We start from the raw sequence: 11,147 nt of genomic DNA on the forward strand, positions 1-11,147 counted from the left end.
CACACCATAATGGGCTTTTAAGTAGTTGCACCTGGATTCAGTTCAATGAGTTGCTGAAGCCAGGCTCTCCAACTATCCATTCCACTCTCTGAAACTAATTTTTTTTTTTTGCTTACACAAGGGTTATTTTCTGCACTTTTCCTAAGGTCCATTTATTTCATATACCCATTGTTTACATACCTTGTTCAATGAAAACTGAAATTCAAGGAAGAATTGATTGTACCTTTTCCTCATTCCATATGAGAAATTGTGTCTAAAGCAGAGGCACAATTTTAAATATACACACTGTTGGAAATGTGATTTACCACTGCATTTCCCCAGTTCTGTGTGGATGTAATTCCATTGAAAATAATGGAGCATAAAACTGGACAGTGGTGTGGTGTATTTTAATAGCCAAGAGTTGTGCTACATAAACACTATTTTTGCAAAGTTTCACCGAGCTTTTCTGAAACGCCTTGCTGCATATATATATATATATATATATATATATATATATATATATATATATATATATATATATATATATATATATATATATATATATTTAATAAGAGCCATGGATTCAGCACATGCTTAACATGTGTGTATGTTTATGTATGTATTAACATTATGGCACTTATTTTCTAGACCAAAAAAATACAGATTTGCACCCAGCCATAAAGATTTGAGCAGGTATATCTGTGCGTGGTGCTCATGCTGTGAGGTAGCATTTTGCACATTCTGTGTTAAGCACTTGGGGACCTTCCCGACAACAGCTGTCTTGGGTGACAGTAGCCACAAACCCAGAAGCCAAACAGGAAGTGCTTCATAGAAGTGCCTTATTATCATGTGGGTTTAAAGCTACTATTGCTGGGTTCTGTGTAATGATTGATGTCCCCACACCCCTGCTCCATGCTGATTTGACCAGCAGTTTATTTGGATTATCTAGGCTGGCTTAATTGATGCCTGCTTTATATGTGGCTGGGATGTCAGTGTGCCAAACACCCGAAAGTGGATAAGTTTTCTGACACATCTTAATTTGGAAGTGCAGAAAGCTATCGAACTGGGTCCTGATGCATGCAAATGCATTCATGAATGAAAACTTGGGAATGTTAGTCTGAAAACAGTATTACAGTTTTTGCTATATTAATAGATGCCATTTTGAACACCTTGTCATCTCCAACTTACTCATAAAATTGAAGGTTTAAAGAGTGAACATTTCCATTACTAGTCTACTCATCAAAGGAAGTCCTAGGAAAGGGACTGAAATAGTCTATAGTATTCTGACAGAAACCTCTTTTTCTTCTAGTGTTGTAATCTTTAATATCCCTAAGAAATTTAGGTCTGAAGACATCTACTTCAAAGTGTATGAAATAAAGAAATACTAATATTTTCCCCATGAACAGGATCCTGACAATGGTTCATAATCAGTTACATCAGTTTATAAATATGGAGCCCACATTTTGGGACATCCTGTGTAAGATTCTCTTCAGTGGTCCCCATATCTCTAAATTCACCTCCCCTTGTGCTTTCACACAAACACATCTTTTTGGAAGAGGGAGAAGACTGTTGTCATTAACAGTCTAAAAAGAGCATGGAGGAATCATGCTCTGCTACCTGCAGGAGCTCTCCTGGCATCAAATGGGAAATTGCCCCAGAAACCAGGACCTTTGGGGGTAAGCTCCTATTTGTGATTGAAACAATTGGTGTTGAGTACCAGGCCTTTGTAGATGCTCCATCATGATAACAGCTGTGGGTGCATGCCTGAAGAGGGACAAAATCTAGACCACTGTATATAGGTACTAGATACAGACATATGCAGGAGCCCTCCCCCCCTCCATCATAATTTCTCTGACTTGGGAATTCCCACAATGGACATTTGCCAGTACATACATGCACAGAGAATAAAACAGCCTTTGTACATCCTACTCAATGTCTACTCACTGCTGATTCAAGATTAGTTGGGTTAGTGTTGTTTCTTTAAATCCCCACCCACAAACAAAGTTTGAAGTTTAAGAAAACTAGTAATGCAATTTGAAGAGAGTTACATTTTAATAGGGGGTGGGGCTAATATTTGGATAGCAATGCACTTGAATAGCCAAACACTGGATAATGTAGCTCCTTCACTATTTCCTAATTGTGAATATAATCACTAACGTTCAGATGTTTTTGTCTGGTAATAGGGTGTTTTTATGTACATCACTAACAGACATGAATTTGGGCGACTTTTATCAACTGCCAACTACAATATTTCTCACTACAACAATGATCTCTGGCAGATTTTTGAAAATCCTGTGGTACGTATTAAGATATGCAATAAATTCATTTGTAGTGGGGCTTTTTTAAAGGCAATAGATAATAGTGTTGTTGTTTTTAATGTGAGGCTTCTGTGGTTTATTTTCCATGCTGAATATTGAAAAAAATATTCTGTGTTGTAAGCATTTCAGTATCTCTTTGTAATATTAACAACCCTACTTTTCTTCAAAACATTGTTCTCAGGAATGGAAGGAAACCTATATAAATGCTAACTATTCAAAGATCTTCACTGAAAATATAGTGGAACAGGTGCGTAAAAGTTCTCACTGACAAAGGTACTAAAAATTGATGGCTTGACATTGAAAAGCAGTGATGGAACGCTATCATCTCCCCCTCCACTTGTGGAATTCAAATGAAGGAGTGTTTAGCTGGTCAGTGTGAGAAACAGAATGTTGAATTAGATGGAATGCTAGACTCATTAAAAATTGTGGGTTTTATGGAAGCCTGCTCATGTGGCTCTTCGTGGTTCTTCTGCAGCCTGTTTGAACAGATTTTCATGACATGCCTGTCTACACTATGTGTCCTCCCAACAAGGGAAGTCTGATCCAGATCCTTGGAGCTAGCGCAGCCCTTGAGCAGTTGCTTGCATCGTTCACATCATTGTGCCGGTCATGCGTCGGAGAAACCAAATTACTGGAAAGAAAAGTTTTCTTCTTTTCTTCCCCCAAATATGAGAACAGCAGAAAAATAAATAGATATATGACATAGTGCGGGCACTTGCAACATGTGATAGGAAACCACTCCACATTGGACTGACCCTAGCAGCCACTGAAATGGTTTCTTCATTCAGATAATTAGAGATTTCATATAACTGTTTCTTAAGTGCTGTCTAAGTGCATTTTGCTGAATAACCAGCTCATAACTATTTTTGTTATGCTTGTGACTAAGAGGGAAGAATGCCATTTCCTAAGTTGATGGCCGAAGGTCTAAGAGCAGATGAGAGGCTGTATTTCCTCATTTCCAAGAAAGATTATCATAAGTGGAAGGTCATCATGGCTCCAATAGGATGTAAATACATGTTAGCACCTCACCATTGTGCTCTGGTGCCATCACTCCTCTATGTCCTTCCCTTCCCTTATGTGTCTTGTTGCTAAGCCTGAGTTTTAATACCAACACTGAATATTGAATTTTAAACAACATAAGCCACTTTTAGACATTGCCTGAAAAACGAAATAAAAATATAATAATATTAAGGTGATAGGCTATGTTCACAAGCTAAGGTCACAAGTTAACAGGATGCTGGACTAGATGGACCATTGGTCTGATCCAGCAGGGGTCTTCATGTGTGCTTACGTCCTTAAGTTCAACAGACAGCGGTTATTTATTAATTCGAGGCCTGGTTGGGATGTGACTAAATTCTGAAATGTAAATGAAAAGTTCTCTGGCACTCACTTCAAGTATAGCACATAGCACAAAATGTTAACGCAACAGCATTTTTATATGTTTTCCTCTTGTAGCCATGCCCAGATGTATTTTGGTTCCCCATATTTTCCGAGACAGCCTGTGATCAACTGGTGGAGGAAATGGAACATTTTGGACAATGGTCTGGTGGCAGACATCATGTAAGCATTATTTTTTTAATTAATGTTTGATTTTATTTAAATAGTATTTTCAATTATAAATGTTGTTAAAAGGCAGGCGAAACTGTGATAACGATCTTAACCTATCCTGTGCATGCAGCACAGGAGAGCTGCTGTGTGGGGCATTCATGGGCTCCTGTTCCAGGTAATGGCCCAGAATTCTGCAGTATGCATGCATCTAGACCAGGGCTGAAATGGAATGAGAAAGACTAGCAGGGCTTCGTTGCCCTCTGTGGTATATATGCGAGGGATGTTCCTATACTGATAGAAGCCAATCTAATAGAATATATAGGGAAATTATATGCAAAATAAGCAATGTGATTTTTTTTTGTTTGTTTTAGGATAGCCGTATTTCTGGAGGATATGAAAATGTTCCAACTGATGACATTCACATGAAGCAAATTGGGATAGAGAATGAATGGCTGCATTTTATTAGAGAATTCATTGCACCTGTAACACTTAAAGTTTTTGCTGGCTACTATACAAAGGTAGGTTAAAGTTATTTTAACCTCAGTCAGTAAAGGATTCAATCCAGTGAAGTTCTGTTGCACCACCATGTGCTGATACATTGAGTTCCACTGCACTCTATACAGCCCACTTTCCCTTACCACTTGCTAATGTGAGGGTGCGGGAGTACTTGCAGGGAATAGCAGGTCCATGCACTCCTCCCATATATTCCCATCCAAGTGAGCAAGTGAGGGCTACATTATTTATTTATATTATTCATTACTGATGCATGTCTTAGGGGGACTTCCTAAGCAAGTCCTCTCAGAAGTAAGACCCATTCAGTGTGCTTACTCCAAGGTTAATGTTATTCGCATGGTACTGTTAGTTACCTACAAGCAAAACCATAGGGACAAAGGGAGCCTTGACTCTCAGAAGCGTATATCCTGGAAATCCTGTTGGTCTCTATGGTGCCATTGGACTCTAATCTCTCCCCACCCCCGTGCTTCCCAAAATCTCTGATTTTCCTGTTGGAATTTTTTGTTGAAGTCCTGGGGGTGGTCCCCAAATCTTTCTTTTCTTCTTCTTTTTCTGGGCCTTCACATCTCTGCTCAGCTATATGAACTGTTAGTGATGCCTTGAATCCACCAAGAACCATCAGTGGAGCTAAACTTGGATTTTGTAGAATCATAGAGTCAGAGTTGGAAGGGGCCATACAGGCCATCTAGTCTAAGCCCCTACACAATCATCCTAGAGCATCCCTAATAAGTGTTTGTCCAGCCTCTGCTTGAAGACTGCCAGTGAGGAGGAGTTCACTACCTTCTTAGGAAGTGGATTCCACTGTTGAACTACTCTTACTATAAAAAAAAAATTCCCTGATATCCAGCTGGTACCTTTGCACTCGTAATTTAAACCATTATTGTAAACCCTATAATCTGCTGCCAACAGGAACAGCTCCCTGCTCTCCCTTTTGATGGCAGCCTTTCAAATACCTAAAGAGGGTAATCATGTCCCCCCTCAACCTCCTCTTTTCCAGGCTGAACATTCCTAAGTCCCTCAGCCTTTCCTCGTAGGGCTTTGTCTCTAGGCCCCTGTTCATCCTCATTGGTCTCCTCTGAACCTGCTCCATTCTGTCCATATCCTTTTTGAAGTGAAGCCCCCAGAACTGCACACAGTACTCCAAGTGTGGCCTCACCAACGTGATGTACAGCAGGACTATGACATCTTGCGATTTGGATGTTATCCCTCTGTTGATACATCCCAAGAGCACATTAGCCTTTTTCACCACTGAATCACACTGACTGCTCATATTGAGCTTACAGTCCCCCCATACCCCGCTTCTGGCTAGCAGTTCACACACACTGCTAGCCAGAAGTGTGTCTCCCATCTAGTATGCATGTTCTTTTTTGTTACCCAAATGTAGAACTCTGCATTTAACCTTGTTGAATTGCATCTTGTTCACATCTACCCACTTTTCCAGTGTGTTCAGATGTCATTGAATTCTATCACTATTTCCTGCCTCCTCTTCCTGCTGTAGTCTGTTGCATTCCCATTGATTGAGGGGGACTACAGGAACAGTGCTAGGCACAATGTGGGAGCCTATAGTGGGAGGGTGATCAATGGAAATTGCCCTCCCCCCTTTCATACACACCGGAAGTGCCCTTCTGATGGCAGAAAACAGCTTTTGTATACAAGCCAGAATCTATTTGATCTTAAAGGAAACATTTTACTTTAAGGAAGAGTTTGATATGGACTTACCCACTCATGATGATAAATATTTCCTTCCAGGGCCATGCCTTGCTAAATTTTGTCGTAAAATACACTACTGACAGACAGCGATCCCTCAGACCTCATCATGATGCATCAACATTTACTATCAATATTGCTCTCAACAAAATAGGAGAAGACTTTCAAGTAAGTTTGTAGTGTATTCAGTTACAACTATTTTTTTGATCTTTGTGATTAGTTTCCATTAAAATATTTGTTACAGATATGCACAAGAGACACACAAAAAATGGCAGAATAGAATTTGAAACAATAAACATAGTTAAAACTATGAGGGAGGGAGAAGGGGGAGCTCAGTAAGACTAGTAAGACTCAGTAAGACATTTCTGTTTTCCTGGACAGGATGTCACGCCGATGGGCTTTTTATTTTTTATTTTTCTAGCTTTTGGGAGGAAACTGGGGACCCTAGAACTCAGTCAGAATCCAATGGATTCAATAAAGTATCTGGTTAAAAATATGATTTAACCTTTCACCTAAAACCAAAATGATCAAGTGTCAGGTGGATAGCTGAGTGAAGAACATTCTGTGAGGAACAGTTTTAAAAGGCCTTCTCTCTGGTGGCTGAGGAGCTAGACAGCATACTTTGCGGGGGGAACTGCTTTGGACCTAGGGGGTCTTCAATCATTCATGGTTCACCAGAATTATTTATTATTTTGGCATTTTAACTTGCTTTTCCTACTTAATATGGTCTCAGAAAGGCTTAAAATGTCAAAAACAACAGCAGAAACAACATCAGTACCACAACCAAAACCCAGTTACTTAAGCAGTCTACCTGCCATCAGCAGACTAATCCATGGGGTGGAGGGAAGTACAGACCATATAGTCATAGCTCTGGCCTTGATGGTAACAGTCTGTTGCCAAGCAGGCAATCAGAGCTGTTTGCAGAATGTCTAATATGCCATTTTCAAAACTGATATTGAATATTAGAGGAGAGTCCCGTATCTGAACTGACAGAGATATCTCAAATCTCATGGCAAATTAAGGGCGGATATTGCCCAGTCCCCCAGTATATTACTTGTCCAGGTTATCATGCTTGTTATAGAATGGAATTGGAATTCTGATGAATGCTTCAAAACACCTAAAACTGCAGTATCCCAGTTTCAAATGATTTCCATGGAGCAACCTGCAGATTGAAGTCTAAAACATTGTTTTTAATTCTCTTGTAGGGAGGTGGATGTAAATTTCTGAGATACAACTGTTCAATTGAGTCCCCTAGGAAAGGATGGAGTTTCATGCATCCAGGAAGACTTACTCATTTACATGAAGGACTTCCCATTCTGAATGGAACAAGATACATTGCAATATCATTTATAGACCCCTAACTTTATTTCCCTGGCCTCTAAAAAGACCCCGATGACTCCCGATGACAAACTCTTATTTATACTTCTCCCAGAAGATGGTGACAAAAGAAGCTTCTTCTAGAGAAAGCTGCTTTACTTTGGGCTAAAATATTGGGGAAACAGTTTCTACAAAGTGGTTGGAAATCTTCAAGCATCTGCTCTGAGCCTTGACTCAAGTGTTCAAATTCTCTCATTTGCTGCCTTTAAAGAGACTTTTTGTGAGCATTTCCAGTTCATAATGTAAATTATTAGTGCACATGCATGTGGTTTCTTCAGGTACTAAAATTAGTCTAAAAGAAGAAATGTTCCAGAATGGAGCTCCCTTCGATTCACCAAGTGTCCTTTGGTCAGTCTGAGCTATTTAGAAAATAACTTTTTGTTCCAGATCAGCATTGGCCATCCAGTCTCTCTCTCTCTCCAGAATCTGGGTAAACCTTAATACCAGCATGTCTTGAAAACCAAATTTTCTACTCTTATTTAACACTACTTGAATTTTTTTATCAGGAAATCGATAAATAGCTGAAGTTGCTCTTCTTAAATTTTGCGGGTTTTGACTTGTTTTTGTTATTAAGGGATCGGTTTTAAATAATCCCTGATGTGCCTACTGTTTGTAATTTAAAGGTTACACTTGAAAAAAAATGCTGAAATGATGAAACCTGAGGTGCTAAAATGCACACTTTTTAAAAAGCCTGATGAAAAATAAAGAAATCTTAAATTAAGAAGGGGCTTTTATTGTATCTGCTTTAGAGGTATACTGCAGTTGGTCCCTGTTTCGTAAGCAGAGAAACCCTAGATTTTTTGTTCTGTTTTTCTTAAGTATGACACTTTGGAGTGTGTATGTAAATTAATGAGTGTTTTACATTTTTCAGTCCTGCTAGGCAGTTTTCCTTTCCTTTATCCCTTAGAGGGATTTTCAGCAATGAAGCCATTTCTCATAGGCACAGTTTGTGGCTTCGCTTTGGAAAAATGGGGGGGGGACTTCCTGAAAATATGGAGTTCATGATGCTTCTTGTGCACTGAATTTCTACAGGTAATCTAGTGACATAGGCTCCTGCTTAATGGTCACAGCAGGAATCACAATAAAGTATGGAAAGTGCTATACATATATATTCTCTTTGAGTTATTGTTGTTCAAAGGTTAGCCTTAAATGTGAATTAACATACAGTATTGACTGATTCCTACAGTTTCAGCTTGATGCAGACCATAAGTCTGTTGTCTAATATATTTTGACAATTCACTTACAATACTCATAAGGATGAGGTGATTTTATTTATTTAAAAGATTTATGTTCCTGCCTTTCTCCCAGACAGCAGAGATCCAAGGCAAGCTTAAGAGGGAAAAACCCTCTAAAAATTCAAAGAATAAATAATAATAAAAGGAATAACAACAGTCAGAAAAACTACAATTTATCATTCCCAATTAATAGACAGCTACTTTAAAAATCCAGACAGAATATAAATCCTTAATATGTTTGTGTGGTCAAAGGATCGCAAAAGTGCTCTTCAAAAAGTTCAGTTTTGCACACCTTGTGAAACTGTATCAGAGTCAAAGCCATCCAAAGTTCCTCCAGAAGACAATTCCAAAGGATTGGGGCGAGCTCTGGAAAATACCATAAATGGACATCAGAAGAGCAACAGAAAATGGCATGGAAGGTGGAACAAGCAACAAAATTTGGTGTGCTATGCAAAGTGAAGGGCATTAGTATAGGTGGATTTAAAGGAGAATAAGTCCATCAATGGATATTGGCTGTGATGGTTCATGGAACCCCCCATTAGCGCTGTTGGGAAAAAAATTCGGGAAAATTCAGCTTCATTGGCCTTTCCCCCCCGGGAAAACCCAAATGCCGAATTTCCTATACCGGTAAAGGAAGGCATTTGGCTTAAATTCGGGATTCCCAAAAAATGCGGCCATTTAAACCCATTAAACCCATTTTGTGGCTTTTTGCAGCTCCGGGGGGGGGCATTTTTGCAGGTAGAGGTATCTCTCACATGCGTTTGAGTTTAAGCTAAGTCTTCATTCCCTCACATAATGACAAATGTTTCTTTAGAAGGTACCGCAAACCCTCATGAGTGTCTTTTCAGGGACACAGGGAGAGAAGAGCCCATGTGCACAAGGGAATCAACTTACTCTTCTTTCTCTTAAATATATCTAACCAAATTAAGTGATGCTGGCTCTGTTTTGACATTTAACCCATGGTTTAATGAATGAATGTATTAAACTAACACATTAGTTTAATTGTATAAATGTGGGCCACTCAACTATCTATGTAACGCTTTTTATCCTGACCTTCCTCCACAGAGTTCAGAGCAGCATATATAGTAGTTCCTTCTTCATTTTATACTCACAACAATGTTATGAGGTGGGTGAGGCTGAGAAAAAGTCTCCCCAGCAAGTTGATGGCAGGGTAGGGATTTCAGCCTGCATCTCCCAGATCCTAGTCTGACATTCTAACCACTACACTACACTGACTCTCAATTAACCATGTAAGCTGAATTGTAGGGAGCTGGGGTATGTCAAAGTAGGATTTGAAAGCCTGGCTTGAAATTAACTTGTTAACCATGGTTAGCTTTGCATGACATACAAGTGCAGACAAACTAACTTCAATCTGGCTCATTCCCCTGTGCTGCCCTCACCTCGATGCAGGCTGGGAAAGCAGCTGAGACTTTGAGGGGAAAGTTGGGGAAAGACGATGAAACCAGCTATTGTTGAGACAAACTATGAATTATTGTGCGAGCCAAATCCCGGTTTCACAAACTAACCATTGTGAAAATAAACCCTGTTTTCATGTTATGTCTATACTGAGCCATTAAGTAGATTTTGAACGTTATACTTTGTTGAACTTGGTCATCTCCTTATTTTACATTTCATAGTTTACAGATTGCAAAACAGCACAACCACAGCAAGTTTGCTGTTCTGGAGAGATTCCTTAAGTGCAAATATTACTGAATGACTTGGTTCTTTTGATGAGATCCGTGCTGCACCTATACAAATTTGAGGATTCTCTGTAATGAAAGCCATCTTTGTTTAATAAGCTTATTCCTGGCATTAGTCTGTGGTCTTTCGGGATAGCTCAGCACCAAAGTGTCCAACCTTGGGCTGAGTGGTTGTAAATGAACATTCTTTCTTAAAACAACTTGACTAAAAATTGAGCAAAGAAAAAAAAACATTCTGCAGATTATTTTTTGCAATAATAGGTAACTGCTACATGTCTGAACAGCTAGATTTGAGTCCAGTAGCACCTTAGAGACCAACAAGATTTTTAGCGTATAAGCTTAAAAGAGTCAAAACTCACTTCTTCAAATACCTGACCAAGGGAGCTTTGACTCTCGAAAGCTTATACCCCCAAAATTTTGTGGTCTCTGAGGTGCTACTGGACTCAAACCTAGCTGTTTTACCTGCAGACCAGCATGTCTACCCTCTGAAACTGCTACATATCTGGAGATCTCAAACTAAAAGTATCCCCAGTAAAGTTTTATTTTAACATTTTTACTCAATAGATAATTTCGTGTATTTTACTTTCATATGGATTCAGGTAATCAAAATATTTTAAAGTAATGGCTCTGATTCATGTACATCGTTGGGCTACACATATGCTTCTGTTTTGTAATACCCACTAAACAGATGGTCAGGGGGACCTTTGACAATCCCAATCATCTGTTTGGGTTTATGGTTAAAGGCCTTGGGTTTATGGTTAAATAACTTC

The 11,147-nt window shown here is 39.2% G+C and overlaps 1 protein-coding gene across 1 annotated transcript in view; it reads left to right on the top strand.

The window, feature by feature from the left end:
* The window catches only part of PLOD2 (procollagen-lysine,2-oxoglutarate 5-dioxygenase 2), a 73,304-nt gene extending 65,685 nt beyond the window's left edge, over nt 1–7,619 (top strand). Inside the window, exons 15-20 of the mRNA XM_056849955.1 lie at nt 2,163–2,276; nt 2,479–2,544; nt 3,753–3,857; nt 4,217–4,363; nt 6,108–6,233; nt 7,271–7,619. Coding sequence (XP_056705933.1) covers nt 2,163–2,276; nt 2,479–2,544; nt 3,753–3,857; nt 4,217–4,363; nt 6,108–6,233; nt 7,271–7,426 — 714 coding nt within the window. The 3' untranslated portion in view covers nt 7,427–7,619. The remainder of the gene's footprint in view (nt 1–2,162; nt 2,277–2,478; nt 2,545–3,752; nt 3,858–4,216; nt 4,364–6,107; nt 6,234–7,270) is intronic.
* The last annotated feature ends 3,528 nt before the right edge of the window (nt 7,620–11,147 follow it).

The sequence above is a fragment of the Euleptes europaea genome, chromosome 5 (assembly GCF_029931775.1).
Source record: "Euleptes europaea isolate rEulEur1 chromosome 5, rEulEur1.hap1, whole genome shotgun sequence".
Lineage (NCBI taxonomy): Eukaryota > Metazoa > Chordata > Lepidosauria > Squamata > Sphaerodactylidae > Euleptes > Euleptes europaea.